Source organism: Athene noctua, chromosome 1 (assembly GCF_965140245.1).
Source record: "Athene noctua chromosome 1, bAthNoc1.hap1.1, whole genome shotgun sequence".
Lineage (NCBI taxonomy): Eukaryota > Metazoa > Chordata > Aves > Strigiformes > Strigidae > Athene > Athene noctua.
In genome coordinates this window covers 131,560,326-131,579,173 of record NC_134037.1, presented here as the reverse complement: position 1 = coordinate 131,579,173, position 18,848 = coordinate 131,560,326, and the positions used below count along the sequence as shown (strand labels likewise).

General features: G+C 46.0%; 2 protein-coding genes across 3 annotated transcripts; one reads left to right on the top strand and one right to left on the bottom strand.

Moving 5' to 3' along the window:
- Positions 1-99: 99 nt before the first annotated feature.
- On the top strand, positions 100-2,325 carry EMG1 (EMG1 N1-specific pseudouridine methyltransferase). 2 transcript variants are annotated; one of them, XM_074896023.1, is made up of 7 exons: positions 100-293; positions 374-475; positions 802-943; positions 1,301-1,359; positions 1,513-1,662; positions 1,773-1,816; positions 2,001-2,325. In XM_074896023.1, the coding sequence occupies exons 1-7, from the start codon at positions 165-167 to the stop codon at positions 2,062-2,064; spliced, it is 690 nt and encodes a 229-aa protein (XP_074752124.1). In that variant the 5' UTR covers positions 100-164; the 3' UTR covers positions 2,065-2,325. The 2 variants fall into 2 exon arrangements, with proteins under 2 accessions (XP_074752124.1, XP_074752115.1); XM_074896014.1 differs by lacking the exon at positions 1,773-1,816 and having other exon boundaries at positions 104-293.
- Positions 2,326-2,549: 224 nt separating this feature from the next.
- LPCAT3 (lysophosphatidylcholine acyltransferase 3) lies at positions 2,550-17,543 on the bottom strand. The gene is given in 14 exon segments (XM_074895932.1): positions 2,550-2,898; positions 3,031-3,157; positions 3,266-3,424; positions 3,931-4,078; positions 4,694-4,860; positions 5,159-5,245; positions 5,966-6,074; positions 6,478-6,656; positions 7,723-7,760; positions 7,872-7,965; positions 8,117-8,223; positions 8,342-8,449; positions 17,347-17,500; positions 17,502-17,543. Coding segments are annotated over 13 exon segments (1,509 nt in total). The 3' UTR covers positions 2,550-2,898; positions 3,031-3,040.
- Between the last annotated feature and the right edge of the window lie 1,305 nt (positions 17,544-18,848).

Below are 18,848 nucleotides of genomic sequence, written 5' to 3'. Positions count from 1 at the left end.
GGGGGAGCCGCCCCTTCCCTTTCCCGCCCCAGCCTTCCGGCGCGGCCGCTCCACGCTCCGGAAGTGGGTCTGGCCGGAGCCAGATAACGTGCGCGCCCCAGGCGCCATCTTGGGTGGCGGGGGCGGCGCTCTCGGTGACGCACGTCCAGTGCGGCCGCAGCAAAATGGCGGCGCCCAGGCGGCCTCATGAGGAGGAGGCTGCTGCTGAAGACGCTTCGGTGGAGGCGAAGCGGCCTCGTGGGCAGAGGCGGCTCTTGGTGGTGCTGGAAGGGGCGAGCCTGGAGACTGTGAAGGTGCGGGCGGTGGGGGTGTCCGGCCGGGCCGAAGGCGGCCGCGGGGGCCTTTCTCCACCTCGTCTGTGCTTTGGCCGTAGGTGGGGAAGACGTTCGAGCTCCTCAACTGCGACAAGCACAAGGCGCTGCTGCTGAGGAATGGCCGGGACCCCGGGGAGGTGCGACCCGACATCACCCACCAGGTACCGGCTGGATCTGGGCAGCTCGGGGCAGCGGTGGAGCAGGCCAGCAGCCGGCCTGATTCCCCTCGGGTCTGGGGGTCTGCTTGTGCCCCTGGAACGGAGGCGAGTTTGGCTTTACCCGCCATGCTTGTGGTTGAAAGTTTAGTCTATTTGGGTATAGGATTAACTCTCAGCATTACAGTAGAACCTCCATAGTCAGACGAACTCTTTTCTGCTTCACCATCTGTCCCTTCTGCATTCGTAGGGCCTAATGCTCAACTTTTCCGAGTTCACTCTCTTGTGCCTTTTCTATTGGGTGTTTTACTTCTCTACTGTGTGTTTTTCAGAGTCTCCTGATGCTCATGGACAGTCCGCTGAATCGGGCTGGCCTCCTGCAGGTTTATATCCACACCCAGAAGAACGTGCTAATTGAAGTCAATCCCCAAACCAGAATCCCACGAACTTTTGATCGATTCTGTGGTCTTATGGGTAAGTCATTCAGACTTTATACCAGCCACAGAATAATGCAGGAAGATGGTCAGGATCAGAAGAACTTTGGAAAGAGTCAAAAGGTTGCACCAACTTTAAACATGTGAAAGTGTCTTTGTGAGTTCCAGGATGCATAGTCCAACTGTGTGTTCCTTAGCACAGTGGGGAGTGCTTGTGTGAGACTCTGCTAGCAGCAAAATAACCTGCTGATCAGTATTTCTTAGAACTGCTTTAGGTGATGCTGAGAACTCTATAAAGATGGACCTTTTTGTCTACTTCACCTCTGATCACTAGGTAGAGGATAGGATTCCTCCAGCAAAAGAACAGGCAACTTAAATAATTTTATTCTCTTGTCAGTTCAGTTGCTGCATAAGCTCAGTGTTCGAGCTGCTGACGGACCTCAGAAATTGCTGAAGGTAAACGTTCTTTGACTGTTCACAGGTAATGTTGCAACACTCCACCACTTCAGCTAGCAATGTAGAAGTGGGTTGGTTGTTTTTTTTTGCACAAGCAACTATGTGGCAGGGTCTCTCACATCTACACCCCTGTTAACTTTCTGTTTTCTGTAGGTGATTAAAAATCCAGTCAGTGATCATCTCCCTGTGGGCTGTATGAAGATAGGTACTTCTTTTGCAGTTCCTAAAGTGTCAGATCTGCGTGAACTGATTCCTACAGCAGAGCCAGTTGCCATTGTTGTGGGAGCTTTTGCCCATGGTTCGGTAAGTGCACGTATCCCTTATTTGGAGTTACAAAAATCTTTATCAGCACAGATTTCAGTTTTGTTCTGAGTATGCTTTTTTTTTTTTCTTTTTTCTTCTGCTCTTTTTAGGCTTGGTATTCCCTGTCTTGCCCCCCCTCCTTTCTTTTCCCCAGGTAGGCTTGTCAAAAAAAGGCCCAATGCTGCAACACTTGTGAATTTTCTCCCTCCCAAAAGAGGGCAGTAGTGAGGTCTAGCAGTTGTCTTGCTGGAGGAATACTGTACCTCTCCAAGCAGTGGAGATAGATGGGAGTAAGTGAAAACCTGCAGTTTAATTTTTTTTTTTCCTCTTTCTCTTAGGTCAGTGTTGACTATACAGAAAAGATGGTCTCCATCAGCAACTATCCCCTCTCTGCTGCCCTGACATGTGCTAAACTTACTACTGCCTTTGAGGAAGCCTGGGGAGTAGTGTGAAATTCTGCTGCTGCTGCTGTCATGGTGGACTTTCATACAGTGACTCCACATTCTGGAAAGGCTCGTTCACTTGGGTGTGGATCTGGTGCAACTTTGGGCTCCTGGAAGGGAAAGGGCTTCAATTTCATCTTTGTAGCTTCTGGATCAATGAGACTTTAAATGGACTGCCCTACAGAGCCTTTTTCTTCCTATTAAATGTTGCTTTTGGTAAGAGTGCTTGTGTATTTTGCTTCCTCATGTTTCATACGGGAGCAGACTCGATCCCTTTATAGCAGGAACTCAGCCCAACTTTGTCATGGAACTGAAATTCTCAGCCGTGTCCTGCTCGCCTTGCAGCTGATGTTGCTCAGTCTGTAGAATTCTCTTGTTCAGTGGTGTGTGACAGTTCACACTTCCCCACTGAGGGACCCCAGAGGAAAGGAGATGAAGCCGATATGAAAAAAGACCAGGAGCAATTTTTATCTAGGATGACAAACGTAGAAAAGTCAGAAGGTGGCTCCAAACCAATACAGTGCCTGCCTTGAGTGTTTTACAATCATCTGATATCAGCTCAGACATGAGTGTCCAACTGGAGGGCGGCAGAGAGATAAGGCAACATACAGAAGGTGGAGGATCTGGAAGGAGGCTCACTCCGTTCCCCTCCTTTCGGGTCTCGGACCCTGTGCTTTCTCTTTCCCCCTCCATGCGTTGAAAAAAAGTCATACTTCAACACAGCAAACTTGGCAGGTGATGCTTTGCTTCTGGAGTGTCAGATCAACTCCTACAAATGCACAGGTGGTACAATCTGAAAAAGAGAAAAGTGATAGATTTGCTTTGGATGATTTTATGTTCGCCTTTCACCTTAGTATGTAACATTGCTGCCCCGCTTCCCACACTTGGACTAGGAGGTGATTCCCTCCACCTAGTACAGACTCACCTTTTGGCTGTTACTCTGCTTTTTTTAGCTTTTCTTTTCGTGGCACAATTAATCTGCGAATGTAAGGCAACACCAGTAATAAGGTGAAGAACAACACGTGGCCCAAGAAATAAATAGACCTGTACACCTGTAAGGAGAAAGGCAGGGTTAAGGATCAGCAAGCAGCTTTGAGCCAAGAACTTGAGAGACAGGATGGAGGGAAAAGGGTTGCATGGCTTGTCTGGCTTCTAAATACCTTCATCCATTTGTCCCAGGTGAAAAGGCAAAATGGCACTAGAGAGTAACCCATAAACATCCAGTGGTTAGCCTGTTGCAGCACATAGAAGATGGGCTGCAAGGCAGTGATGGAGGCCAGAGTACTTAGTGGAGGACTGTCCCGAACAAGGTTTATGACCTAATTTAAAGAAAAAACAGAATTCTTATCAGTTCGATGTCCTGTGGCTACATATGCAGGCTCTGGGGCCAAAGTTACCTATCCACCTGTGTAAAATGAATTTTAGTAAGCTGTTAGTCTCTAAAAAAGTAACTAAGCAACCGGTCCTGCTCAAAGTTTTAATTAAAAAAAAAATCTGGTTTAAATATAGAATGTTGTTCTCTCAGTACTGGGAGATTTAGCAGAGACATTCAGCTCGTGCTTGTCCTCCAACCTTTTCAGCTGCTTCGGTTGCCCTCTACTCATACACCATGTTCTCCACTTTTCTTCCTATCAGCTTCTGCAATAAGTTTATGGCTTGCCCGTACAGAAGCTATCAACCTACTGAACTCTTGAGAACAGAACTCTATCACATTTGAAAACCAATTTCAAAGCAAGCAGCTATTTTTCATGTTAAATCCAAGTAAAGACTTATGGCAGTTTCCAGGCTTCCAGGGAAAGGTTAAGGTAAGTCAGACAAAGCGCACCTGTCTTTCAACGATGACTATAAGCAACTCCATTTGAAAGCACACCAGGTAGCCAGAGTGCAGCCCGTGCCAAATGGCCAGGAAGAACAGGGCCAGTGCCTGTGACAGCAGTTTGTTACCCAGGAACTTCAGACGTTTGAATATGTAGCTAGAGTAGAAAAGAAACAAAGTCCTTCTAGTTTATGGTCTGTCATCCCCTCTCCATGCCAAGAGCTGCAGGGCCCAGGGGACTGTAGATCTTTGCACACCCTGTGGTGACAGAAACGGCAAGATGGCTCTACCAGGGCAAAATGTACCCGAGTCCTTGTCTTAAAGAAACCCCAGCTAATGAGAAGTGCTTCATCCAATAACACACAGGGAAATTATATTTGATGATTCAGTTGCATGTCTCAGCAAGTGCTGAACCAAAACCTGGTTGAGTTGTTGTATAGGGAGCACAAAGATGTAGGAACCAGCTGTTAAGAGTGTGGCCGTTTGAGCAGGCAGGCCAAAGGGCTCACTGTGGTCCCGTTCCAGCCTCTGCCCCTCTCCTGCCATCAAGTGCTTGCCTATGTTAATGAACTGCCCTTTTAGACTGAATGAAAAGATCTACCTTACCCATTAACCCGTTTCAAATGGCACAGCAGCAAAACGTGGAAGAAAGAGTGCCAGAACTGAAAACTGGCAGATTCTTCCTCTACTGCTCCCTCTCAGGCTAGGGTCTTGGTTCTGTTGACACAGACATTACCAACACATTATAGAAGGGGAATTTTGTCCTGCTCACCGGGCCACCCAAGCATTGGTGTTGATGTTGAAAGAAGCAATGGTCCCTGTGAACAAAGGTGTTGTCTCATACAGCCAGACTTTCATGTTGGCACAGGCATCCCACAAAGGTTTTCCACTCTGGTCCTTCCCATTGTAACCCAGACCAACAAGGATGCAGACACCTTCCTATGGAAAAAGATTCATGAGAGGAAAACGTTGCCTTTCCAAAAAATGGAGAAAAAAAAAGGGGCAGAGCTGGGGAAGCTCTGACTCTCAAGGTGTTGAGTGGAGAGCACCACTGCAGATGGATTAAAAACTGCCTGCTTTTTAGTTAGCTAGCCTTTGCTAACTTAAAGTAAGCTGAACTGACCAGCACTGATCTCCAGATATTTGGATTACTTCCATTTAGCGCTAAGTCTGAGAGCATACTAAAGCAAACCTTTGTTCCTTTGTCTTTTGTTTCTGGAATAACATCTAGACTCACCGTAACAAGCCAGCAAGTTACATATTTGTAGAGTATAATTTTGCCCCAGATCAATATGTAACCACAACGGAACCAGAAAGGCTTCTCCTGCAGAGATAAGAGTGAAATAGAATAAAAATAAAAACCGGAGTTGAGTGGCAATAATGAGGCAAGGCAGATGAGATCTCATCTTTTGTTTTAATCTGATGTATGTGTTGAGGCTGCTATAAGGACTGGACCGCCAGGCTATTGGCTTATGCAAATTTACACATCATTCTCCTTCCTTTGGTAATATTTGCCTGTACTGAAATAGGTACTTTGGGAAAACTCTGGGATTAACATAATCATTGTGGAATTTACACCCTCATTTATTCATACTGACACAGAAACACTGATAAGGTGCAGGTAGGAATTATTTGTTAACAGTTTCCTAAGAACATCAAAGATTCTGGTAAACCTTGCAAGTTACTCTAGTGAAGCTCTTTGGATGTAATGGTTAAGCAGAAGGTCATTAAAAGGTCACAAAATACAAAAAAGGTCACAAAAACAAAGGTTCCCAAAAGCAACAGTAGCATCTAAGATTAATTCTCTATTTGTAAAATTTTTCATGTGGTTTGGTTCAGCTTAACACGTTCCTGTTCTGCATCAAATGGAATCCACAGGACAGGCAATAAAGCCAAATCAGTTGTGGAAAGGCTTATCACTACTTGCTGACTTATTTTTAAATTGATGCACAACTGGAAAAAAAAAAATCCCCTCTTGCAGATCCAGTGTTTACCAGAGAAGTGGAATTCTTCCACACCCCAGAAGTGCCAAATGAATACATACCATGTAATCATCTGAGATGAGGTATTCATCAGAGATGTACAGGCTTGACAAGGTATAGGTTACTAGAAACAAGAGACCCAAACTCAGGCGCTTGAGAGCAGGCACAAAACTGAGAAAGAAAAATATGGAGGTCAAAGAAAAGCCTTGGAAAGAGACTGTCAAACTCATAATTTAAAAAACAGCAGTGGAAAAGAGGAGGTAGGGGAGACAGCGATAGGGAGTCACCATGTTCCACTGCTGCAGATGCCTCCATTTGGAAGCTGGGATGCTGACATCACCAGGATGGGACTAAGTCTGTGCTAAAGATGTCAAATGGTTCATGCCCTGGAACAATGCTAGGACATTAAGCAGAGAATTATGAGCAGCTTTGGAATGACCATCTTGTTTTATAAATCACTTTTGGTCACACTACTTTAGTGCCCAGGTAAAATGCACTCTGCTGCAGGGAACATGTGGAGGATTCAGCATTCTGGGATCTTAGGAAGGTGAGGAGCTGAGTGGCTTTTTATTACCTATTGGGTCTCTGGCCTGGAACGTCGGTCATCTCACCCCTTGCCAGTTTCTGATAGTCTGTCATGGAGAACTGAGGCCCCACCATGAAGGCACCATAGAAATAGGAGAATCCTGAGACCTCCAGCAAGGTAGGAACTCCCCGGACAGCAAATCGTCGCTGCTCAGGGGTCAGGAACTCCTGCACCAAAGGGAGTGGCATTAACATCATCCTAGGGGATCTCACACTAGCTCTGGATGTTATGTTCTCAGCCTACCTCCTTAATGGTCTCAGTTCTTGTTCTTCATGTATATGGAACTTTCTGCTTTGTACTTCACGTTCATTCCTCTCCCCAGCCCTCTATCCCCAGCCCCTCTAAATAGCAACAAGACCCAATGGTTGAGACGAGTTGTGCAGATCTCTGTTCCCAAATAAGCTCAAAACATGGAAGGGATCTATTGACATGCAACCCTGCCAGCATAGTGGGCATAGTAAAAGCACTGTATTTGACCTCTTTCAGTCCCTGATTGCAATTGCATGTACTTTCCTAAGACTTTAACATCCTACAAATCCTACTTCTTGATGCAAGAATTCTTTGTCTTTAAATACTTGAAACTTCAGCTTAGGGAATTTCAGCTCAACCTTCTTTTCTTGCAGTCAGAAGTGATTCCATGGATGCTGAGGACTCAGGCACCAAAGAGGCAATGGGGAATGCAGATACTTGAAGCAGGATCAAGAGACTGTAGCAAGTGTTCTACCCTCTCCCACACATTGTACTGTGCAACTTCTCCCACTGTTTCATCTGCTCTGAAATCCAAGCAAATGGTAAAGGGCAACCATTCACAAGGATATGGTAAGACTAAACAAAGGATAGGAAGATGGGAACTGAGGTCCAGTGATGGTGGTCTGCAAGTTAAAGGTACACTACCGACAAGACACAGAGCATTGGGAATTGGGAATCTAAAGCAACAGATTTGGGGGAAGGAGATGGTGGGGAATTTGGAAGGGGACAGAATAATGTTCTGACATGATTGAAACAACTTTTGTCCATTTCTAATCACTACTGTCTCTGTTCCAAATTCTTTCTTTCCATTCCAGAATTCAGTGCCCTCAGACACTCATAGAGGCTCCCCTTTCAGCTATGGCTTTCACCAAACCATGAATGCAGCTTGCTAACTCCCATCCTTTGAACTTGATTTTCTGACCTCTAGCTCACTGGAACAGCACGGAGGAGGGGAGGAAGAATGAAGGAGAAATGATGTCTTACCGGATCTTTTCCTCCATCATAGTAATCGATGGCCAGACCTAGAGGTGAGAAACAATTATTTGAAGTCCTGTGGTGGGGTGAACAAGAGTCCTCTCTTCCCTGAGGCACAGCTTGCAGAGCACAAGAGATAGGAGGGAGGTGTCACTCACCAATCAACTTGAGCGTCAAGACACAATGTGGCATTGTCCACTTGATGTCATAATGCTCTGTGGCTGTGCAATAATATCCAGCCATAAGGTATGTCTGAAATAAAGCATTGTTTGGGTTATTCAAACTAATTCCTCCAGCTGGTTTTGATTTGTCTCCACTTTTCCACCCACAGTTGCTAATGGGAAGCGCAAAACTGAACAGTGGGCTCCCTTCTACAAATTGTTGCAGTAAGAAAGAGTTTTACCATTTGAAAGAAGAACGTGGTGAAGACAGCAGTGATTGTGCGACCCATTAGTCTCAGTATGAGGAACTGGATTAGGACACATATCAGGGAATGAAAGAACTGCATCCCTGTGGGAAGGGAAAGAAAGTGAGAAAGATGAAGTAGACATGACATTTTCCGACTACAGGACCTCCCAAACTGCAGCATGCCCTGGGCCAGGCAGCTCTCTTCCCAAACTCATCTTACCAAAATTGAAGTAAGCAATTGAGAGTCCCGTGAACACGTTGTAGAGATGAATGAGGTAGGTCTCCTTCTGGAAGAGGAAATAGCGCTGGAACAAGGCAAAAGGATATCCTGAGTAGGGGAGAAAAAAAAAAAAGATGAAGGAGTTGTAAATCAATGTAGACAAGCATTTGTAATGGTCCAGATTATAGCTTTCTTGAGCATGTTATTAGAACACGTACTTTACGTAGTTATCAACACAGGTCACGGCATACATTCACTGACATTGTATTTCCCTCTTGGGAGATAGATGCCTGATGAATTACTCTGTATATTATACAGAATAAAATACTTTTAACAGGAACACAATTATATCAAAGTTGACATTGCAGTGCAAGAAATTCCAAGTTTACAGTTCCTGGCCTTGTTCAATAAGTGAGATGGATAATGCTGAAATACATGAATCAGACTTTAGCCTCTGATTAATTTCCTACTTTTATGACACATACAGCGAATGTGGCAAAAGCTAGGTGTGAAAAAAATAAAACAAATAAACACACTGACTTAAAAAATTAAATCTGGGTTCCCACCTCAATCAGTTCTTAAATGATGCTGACTAGCTTTAATCCCAGAGTTCCACAAGTGACCTCCAGTAGTATACTCTTTCTTTCTAACTTTCCAACTTTAGATTTGCATCTAATTTGTGAGGTACTGGGCACACAAAACTGTAGCTAAAATCAACTGGGACTATGCATGTAGTATTTTTGAAAAAAATCAAAGTCAGAAGCATTTCACATGGAGCAGCTAAGTGGAAGGAGTATTTTCCTTGCGTTTTCTGCGTGTTAGCTCCTAGTCTGATTTACGAACGCCTCCAGATTATTAATCTGTGACTCTAGGGAGAAGCAAATATTTGTGAAGCACTCTGGTAGTACAGTGAGAAGTACCACACATAAAACCATGAGTAAATTAAATTCTGTCATCTAGGCGAGGTTCACGTAGTGTGCAATAAACACTGCCACATATTAGACAACAAATATATATAATGTTTTAATACATATTGACATAGGAAGTGTTGTGAAGTTTGTCCTTGCAGTTAGTGTTTCTAAAGGCATGTACACAATGATCTGAACTGGGATAGCAGAAGCAACTTTAATTCTGGCATTTCATAACTTATTGCTTTACTTTGCAAGCTTGTATTCTGTTATCCCAATTAAAAACAAAACAAAAAGAATATCTTCTAACAAAAAAAAAAAAAAAGGAAATTCATCACATATCACAATACTGGCATCCACACAGCTTATTAACCTAGCTGAAATCTGTAGCAGTGTATAGATCTCTGCTACTTGCACTAACAGAGCAATAGTAGCAGCAGGTAGTCACATTTTATATGGAGCAGTAATAAAAGGTGATGAAATGCACATTTTGTTGAGAAGTGTTTGATGGATGGAAGGTTTCCAATAAGCAAGGCCAGATCCAGACACTACTGTGAGAGGAAATGAGAAACTCTGTCATGTTATGTAAACTACATGTCTTGCAGTCTGTCAGCACTAACAGGCTGAGGCGTGACTGGAGCCATTTTAAGGTGCTCTCCATTCCCCCAAATCCCGAGGGAGGGAGTCCTGAATTTGGGACTCCTGGTCCCCCTTCTAGATCCCAGGTGGTGGCATGCTCTACTGAGCTCAGATGTGTGTACCTGCTGCTTCTTGAAACTGAGCTGCTGCTCACCATTTCCTCAGCCTCTTGCCACCCCTCTTTCGGTCTTCCCTGCCTCCTTGTTCCTGTTTCTTCCTCCTTTTGTGTCCCACATCGGTTTCCACGCCACAGGCTGCTTTCTTGGTCTGAGCGGCCAGCCAGCCCCACATACCACGGCCCTTCACCCACAGAGCCTGGCAACCTTGCTCCTGTTCATCCAGCTTGCTCTTCCCTTCTGCAACAGCAGCTCCAATTTCCCTACAAAATGCCGTACCCAAACCACCCCTTTCCTCTCCTGCTCCCCCATGCTTTTTATACAGCCTTCTTTTCGTTAGCCAGCACGTCCTTCTGTCCCATTCCCCCCACAGCTTCCCTGAACACCACCTGAGGGTGAAAGAGGGAGTTGGCAAACAGTTCATCACATGGGTTCTCTTGGGATACAGGAGTAACTCAAAGAATTAGAGCAATTCATGTGGTTTAAAAACAATTTTAAAAAAAGTAATATTGTCTACCAGCCTTCTACTCAGAAACATACAGACAGGGATTTTTTTTTTCACATGCCAGTTTTCTTGCTGAAGTTTAATAACAACTGGCCTTGTGGAATGGAAAGTGGTAAAAAAAAATAAAATAAAGTGTTACCATCAGTTTAGATCAAAAGTACTGAGGTTTACTGTGGAAAAATGTTTCTCCCTTTTGAGCAAGGGGGAGAAAAATCAGATCAGAAATACAGGCAAAGCACAATTTATTGCTGTTTGTTAACACATAGAGTTTTAAAACCACATTTTCAAGGGTTTCCACACTCCCTCAAAAATCAGTATAATCTTGAAAAACATTCCATTTTCATAGAAAAAATGTATCTGTTTTTTGGCTCTAGCCATTTCTGTAGACAGAATTAAATGATGACTGAATACTACGATGTACCTCAAATTTTAAAGCCAGAAATTTTATCTATTTTCTCCCACCCCCAACTAGTTTTCCTACTCTTTCAAAGACCTGTCCCACTTGTCAGATGTACACCTTTTCAGCTCTAAATACACCATACGGTGGTTTGGGTAATGCTGCTATGAGGGGAAAAAGAATTATGAGCCCTTGCAAATAAAGAGCTCCTAATATGCACAGCATACATGTTTTTAGAAAGACGCAAATTTAAATCGTGGTCTTGTACTACATGGGTGCTGTTCCAGTTGAAAAGTCACAATGTCAGCCTAAATTCTTCTGATATCCAGAGCCACTTGCTAGTACTCTGGACTGCAATTTAGTTACAATTTTGCTGCACACGAGATAATTCTCTCAGTTTTACAACTGGGCCAGTTCCACACTGCAGATACAAACTTTAACCCCCAAATGGCAGTGGATAGTAAGTATCAGCAGCCATTCTGCTGTGGCCTGTGCACTTTTGAACACTCATAAACTATTAAATAATGAGCTATTCCTACCAATAACAACAGCAGTACTCCCACCCCACTACTATGTTCTTGAAGCAGCCTGAATTAGCACAGAAAAAGCAGGAGAGCAGTTTTTGAAGATACTGTTGCCTCCTGGCAAGCTTGCTGTCACATTTGAGTACGTCACCGACAGGATGCTGTGCTGCTTTGCTTTTGCTGTTCAGAAGCAACAGGGCTGGAGCCCCTGCTCCTTGCTGCCAAGGGACCCTACACAGCAGCTCCCAGTCTGCCAAACTCCTCCTTCACCACTTCCTCAGGCAGAGTGGACTGAGGCAGAACACCGGCTGTGATACTCCTGGAGAAAACAGAAGGCGACCCCCTGATCCAAAGTAATTCTCCTTCTCTGTGCAGCATGGAGTTGAAAAGCAGTCTGCACGCAGAGTTGATTTTTGCCTCTAGATAGACCTTCTATAGAAGGGAATCAGAAATTGATATGAGGGACAAATTAGCTGAGACATGCAAGATAAATTCCTCCTTTTTTTTTTTTTTTTTAAACTTCACATGAACAAGAGTATGATCTCTGGTTAAAAGAACCCCAGAACTGGAAGGAAAGGACAAGGTCAGCTTCTTGGCCACAGCCATTTGAGAGAATAATGGGCCACCACACAGCACCCAGGTTGTCCACAGATACAGGAATCTAATTGAGCAAAAGAAGTAAATGATTAAGAGGCTGGGTTAGGCAGGAAGAAAGTTCTACTAATTCCAAGCAAAAATAGCGCTGTCAAGTTTGCCATCTTCTGGAATGGGTGATTAAGATGCCTGCCTTTTTCTGGAGAGAGAGCTGCAAATAAGAACACCAGAAACATTATTTTCATCTCTGCTCCCTTTATTTCCCCTTCTATATGCGTTAGCTCTGTTTCATCTTCAGGAGAGCAGATCAGACTGTTTTTCCTCTTCTCCCTTTTGCTGACCTGTTAACTCGACCTTTGTAACATCTTCCATTTTCTTATAAGAATGCTAAAACTAAAAGGAAGGGGACAACAGGAAAAACACATGTTAAAATATAAACCTCACCTCATATTTTTAACTTCAAAGGTATTCCCTTTTTCTGTCTATAATACCGCAAAAGTCCCACATCTTGTTTAACACTGGGTGCATATACATGAGTATTTTAATTCAGCTCATAACTGTACTTTTAAAATCCACTTATGGTGCTTTAGTTTGCACAGCAGAACTGTCTCAGAGCATACGAACAGGCCTTTTTTCTGATGAAACTGCACTGAAAAGGCACTCCAGCGGATACTCGGCCTGTATGACTGGACTGAAGCAAATCCAAAGTAAATGCCCCAAACCTATCAGATACTGCTCACAAGTAAGTTTGCTCTACAGATCTGCTCCTACTTTACCATTTTACTTGCTAATGTAGACACAGTCAGTGTGCACCATTATGCAGCTCTCTTTTTATTATTTATAATAAAAATAAGATGTATTTGAAGTTAAGAGTTTGAACAAGGCAGCACATGAGTGCTCTGTGACAGGGCTGCTTTTAGCACCTGTGACAGGATGGTACTGCCTCTTACAACTTCTCCTGTCTCTTACCCATTAAAACCAGTTGTTTGCCTCCCCTTCAGTAAGGTTCTTGCTTGGCTGACCAGCTGGGGACTTGATTTGGGATAAGTCATCAGCTGTGGTTGACCACAGGGAGAATTTCAATGAGCCTAAAAATCTTCAGGATGCAGCGAACACAAATAAGCAGAGAATATTAAAAAAACAGTGAGAGGTAGAAGAGTAGAAGAGGAGGAGATAAGACTTGCAAGCAAAGCAGCTGGTTTCTGACACCTGTTCAGTAGGAATGTGTTACTTTCTGCAGGTCACTGCTATGTCTGTAGAGCACTTCACCAGTGCTCTTCCTGGCAGGTCTGGGTAGATCAGCAGGGCCAGTTCTGGCTCAGGGCTGTAAACAGTATGTTGGCCCCCTTCCATATTATGCAGCAGAACATGCCAGGTAGCTTGCAAGCCACGGTCTAATAGTACAGCCAGATGTTTTAATTCTTTGGGATCATACAGCCATGCAGGAAATAAGACCAACCTAAAGTCTTAAATACACAGTGCCACAAGGCCTCCTGTATCCTGGCTCACGCTTTGAGCGGTGAAAGCAGGAAAGAAAGGTCTCCTCTCATGGGAGGACAAGAGCAGCAGCACAGAAACCCTCTTCTTCGCACCACTGGAGGGGCTCCCCCTTTCTCTGTGAGAGCCTAGGACACCACTTGTTCAGACCGCTTACTCCAGCAACTGCAACATAACTGTAGGTACAGGGCTGAGATCACTGGTGTCTTCCACACTGACCTAAAGACAAGAGTTTCCCCTGGGGCAACACTGGGTCTTGGACCTACTGAATAATGCAAGGTAGAATACACATCTCAAAAGACATTTTCATATGATTGACAGATATTAGGGTACTAGATAAATGACAGGGTCCAGAACTATGCTTCAAGTATTACTGCTGTTGATAATATTGCCGAATTGCAGCCTAATTTCTTCAAAGGTTGTTTATCACAAATTTTCACATACAGGAAGTCTGAACTAAGTTTTTAATCTTGTACAGTCTGAGTAATGGACTCTAGTTGTATTATTTGCTTCAAAATTGCGGGACGTATAAAAGGTGTCTCTATTTTAGATACAAAGCTGTGACTAAAATCCCCATCATTTGCTCAGCAATGTGGCATTACAGTCTTCACTTGTTCACTGAGAAAATGTGGTGGGCGCCCTTTAGGACTACTCCAATTTTGATTCTTGGTTGGTCTTCCTTCCTCCTTCTCTCCTGTATTTGAATTTTTTTCAGTGGTGGCAGAATGCTAACAGTTTTAAAGGACTTCTTTTGGTTATTTCAGATCATGACTAAGTGAACATTCTTATTCTGAATCAAGAGAGTCCATTCGGACTATTTTTTCAACAATAATTCAGCTTTCTCTAGACATGAATGTAAAAAGTTGAAAAGTCCTTTGCAATTCTTCCTCTTTTTCAGAAGGCTATTTTTAGCAGTTTCTGGTAATGTCGTGAACAGTGAAACTCTAGAAAAAGTTGTCACAGTAGAACTGCACAGTGTAGATGGTAAACTACACCACAGAGGGAGAAATAAGCACCAACTTTGTAATCTAGATTTGGAACAGAGTACCATGCTTCATCCTCATGGTCTTGTTCTGAAATAATTCAGCAGTATTAGCTGCAGCCAACAAAAACGATTTTCTTCCTGAATCTACGCAAACACCTGAGATGGAGGAAGGGAAGGAAAAGCAATCCCTTGCCTGTCCTAATGCCATTTCCAGCTTCTAGAAATGCCTTTCATTTATATGCCATGCCATCCTATTAAGTCATCAGCACTAGTTGCATTACCAAGTGGCTTAAGGCTTTCAGTCACATTAAAAGGATTGTAAGCTAAGCTGCAATTAAATGGACATTTCTTTGCTAGTGCTGGGTTAAGGAACTCTTCCCACTCCTCATGTTGCTCTGGAGTGGTGCTTGGCCATTCCTTTTAATATAATGGTATAATGCTTTACTACCCATTCATTAAGCAGGAAAGCTGAAGTCAATCCCCTCTGCCCGAGTGGTTCAATCTACATGACCTGCAAGAGTACCAAACTACAGTACAGACAAGGCTGTTTCACATGACTCTAAGCCTTCCATCTGAAGTTATGGCTTCAACTGCATGTAATTAAGAGATACTAAGCTAGGGAGAAAGGACAGGGAAATGCACAGCTCTAGACTCCTGGTTTGGCACACATTTTAGGTAGGCAGTGGAAGGAGATGTGAGTGGGTTCCTGATCCCATTTAATACAACTTTAACTACAAATTATAAAGATCCATTAAGATTTTATGCAAAATAGAGAGTGGCCTACTTCAGGAAGGGACACTGTGCCATCTCAGTGGCTTAGTGTCAACACGTGCGTGGAACATTTGCAACAACACACACAGATCTCACACTTAATGAATCTATTGACTTGCAGTGGGCATCTCTTTTTATCAGTAAGATGATAACTATCTGCTGTTCATTTCAAAGAAGTGATTTTGCTCACCCCTAAGACACCAAGCAGGAAACAGCCTCTCAATGTCACGTTGTGGCTTACTGCTAGTAAGAGGCAAGAAGGAACTCTGAGGGTACGTTCAAGGTACGTTCTGCAAAGGCATCCCTCTGCTGTAAGTGTCTGGCTCCACACACACTTTCCAACACCTTTTCTGCATTGGCACTTGTTAGACTAGTCCCTTGGCTGGTTCAGTGGACTAACCCGGCAGCAAACTATCTGCTTTTTCTGGTTTAGGTTTCTGCCAGGCAAGTAAATTTCAATGAGATTGCAATTAAAGAGAGACAGACATGGGAGCAAGGAAAGCAGGACCTTTCCCATTTAGCTGTGAGGAGCTGCTAGATTAATTCATGCTGACTTATGTGTGTGTTCTGTATATGTTTTCTATTACTTCATATTTGTTCTATAGAAGAAGTTTGGTTTAACTAACTTCTAAGATGAAAATGATAGTCAGTTCAGTCCCCTATATCAACTCTTGACATGAAGAATGATTTGGTTCAGTTTGATCTTACACATCATAGATTAAATCAGGCAGAAATAAGTCTGGTCCAGATCACAGTTATGAAGTGACACAACTTTTCTTGCATTTTTTTAAAAAAATTATACTTCTAGTTAGCCAAAGCAACTTTATTTTGACAGATCACACAGTAGCAGCTGTGTCACTTCAAATATACTTTTAGGTTCACAACAAAGCTTGTATTTTCCATTCTGGTAGGTGACTACACCACCAAAAGCTTTCAAAAACCAAAGTTTCATTTGGCATCTATCTGCAGAGATTTATGTAGGTAGCATGTATACATAAACTTGAATTAATATTTTGGAAGCTGTAACGTACCCCTCAATTGTTAGCACACAATTCTAGCCCCGCATTAACCAATTTACATGTGACTTAACCATCTCATGTTTAGATAAGCATAAGCAACACGCGTTTTGCAACATGCTTCGCGTTACAGGCGGAGTGCAGTGCAACATCCCAAGTCTTCTGGCCACTTAGCTGGCAAGTTTTGCTCACCCTACCTGGTAGTCCCCGCGGTGACACGCCACTCCCGCATAGTTCCAAGATTGCTGCAGACGCTAATAATGTCTCTTGGCAGAGACCTCGCTGCACTCGGGACGGGGCAACAGCTCAGAGAAGTTGTGGAGGTTCCTAAGCGCACCCTCCCACCCAGACACACGCTCATGGGGAGATTCCTAAGCGCTCCCCCCGCGCCAGACACATGCTCACGGGGAGTTTGATGCACCTGGCACCAGCACAGACAGTGGAACAACTGCAAACAAAGTTCTTGCGCCCAAAACACCGTTCACGACCCACACCGCAACTGGACTGATTTCGCAGCACGCCAAGGGCCATCACCGCGGCGACTGGCACCGCGGGTCTCAAAGCCAAGCTCTGCACCCCTTTCGCAGGCTGCCTGCCAGCGCCGCACCCGGACTTCCCGCGGGTGAACACACCGGCGCGCCCGTCTCGCTTCGGCGCGGGTTCCCCCTCTCCCGCGGGAGAGCCGGACGGTCGCCCCGGGCTCCCCCACCCCGCCCGACAGCTCCTGCGGGGCACGTCCCGAACTCCCCGCCGCGCCGCAGCACAAGCCAGGCGCACGTCACCCGCCACCCGCCGGGCCGTGGCGGGGCGGGGCCGGTGTCGGCTGGGGGCTCGCCCGGCGGCTCCGCGCGCACACGTGGCCTGGCACGGCGGCGCTGACACAGGTGCGGCTCCGCGCCGACAGGGCGCTGCCCGGCCTCGGTGCTGGTCCCTGTCCCGGCCCCGGCCCCCTCGCGGCGCGGCACGGCGCGGCACGGCACGGTGGCGGGGTCGCCCGGCCCCGGGGCACCAGAGCCATCACCCCCGACCGCCGCGCCCTCTGCCCTCCCTTACCCATCAGGATGGACACGATGAGGCGCAGCGCCTGCTCCGACGAGCCCAGGGCCTCGGCCAGCTGGGCCAGGCCCCAGCCGGACCCTGCCACCGCCATCTTCTCCCCCGGCTGCCCCGCCGGCCGGTTGCTCCTCGAACCCGGCAGCGGCACCAGCCACCCCGGCCCCCGCACCGCTCGCGGCCCCCTCTGCGCCCATTGGCTGCGCCGGTCAGACCACGCCCCCACGGCGCCTTCAATTGGACAGCCGGGGCTGGGGGGCGGGGCTCCGCACACACTAAGGCAAAGGTTACCCCGCGAGTGGGCGGTGCCGCGGGGCAGTCCCCACTACCCAGTGATTGGAGAAAGCTCTTCCGAGGGCGGGGCAGGGGCCAGGAGGCGGGGGCGGGGCCAGGCGGATCCCGCCTTCCTATTGGCTGTGGCGGGACAGGAGAGAGCCTGGCAGGGAGGGGTAGGAGACGGGGCGGGGCAAGGGTTATTCGCGGGCACGAGGCGCGCGGGGCGGGCGTGGGGAACTAACGGTCGTGAGGGAGGGAGGGGCAGGGGCAGGGGCAGGGGCAGGGGCAGGCCCTGGGCCTAGGTTAGGTCTAGGTCTAAGTCTGAGTCTTGGCCTCGGCCTTGGGCGCTGCTGAGCTGGCTGGGGATAAGGCACGCTATGGAGCCTCCCTAGTGCTGCTGGGTCCCAGAGGACAGAGGGTGCTTGACTGTCGCGGCCTGGAGGGACCCTCTTCCTATACCCGGCCTTACGGCAGCGCTTGTCCTCAGCTGTGTCCCTGTGGCACCCGACTCTATACTCACTGGGTGGCTCTGCCTACACAGCTGCCTCATAACTCAGCTGTTAGAGGACCTTCTCCTAGGTGCATCCTTTCATGCAGATGTTCTGAGGGCACCCCAAGTTCTCCTCAGCAAAAGCTTCAGGTGCAGTGGGTGCAAACCTATTCCCCTTGTTTGTGTCCCCATTTTCCTGCTGTGTCATTCAGTATTGCCCACACTTAACTGGAGGGGCAAACAGACTCACACAAAGGTTTATATGGAAAGAGACCTCTGGAGGTCTGTGATCCAAGCCCCTGCTCACAAGCAGGACTCCAAAGCTGGATCAAAGGTTGCTTAGGGCATTACCCAGGCAAGTGCTGTACATTTTCACGGATGGAGAGCTCCTAGCCTCCCTGGGCATCTGAGCCAGTGCTGAATCATGCTTTGGGGGAAGTATTTTTGTCCAGATTATTTTCTGAGTTGCATCTGTTGCAAATTATGCCCATTACCTCTTGTCCTGGGAAGGGTCTGACTCCATCCTCTTTATAACCACCTTTTAGGGCAGTAGCACCTGTTAGATCCCATTCCTTGTCAGATCTGACTGGGAGAGGATCTGATTGTTAACATGACCACATAGACCTTATTTACTTAAGAGACCAGGCTAAAAAATTTGCTTCCCCTTGCCCTTCTCTTTTCCAGGCTAAGCAAATCCAGATTCCTCAGCATCAGTGCTCTAGTCACTTATCCAGTG

Bases quoted from the DNA above. Each gene is read 5' to 3' on its own strand.
- EMG1 (XM_074896014.1), top strand. From the start codon at position 165: ATGGCGGCGCCCAGGCGGCCTCATGAGGAGGAGGCTGCTGCTGAAGAC. The intron at 944-1,300 runs GTAAGTCATTCA...TTCTCTTGTCAG, and splicing joins TCGATTCTGTGGTCTTATGG to TTCAGTTGCTGCATAAGCTC. The intron at 1,360-1,512 runs GTAAACGTTCTT...TGTTTTCTGTAG, and splicing joins GACCTCAGAAATTGCTGAAG to GTGATTAAAAATCCAGTCAG.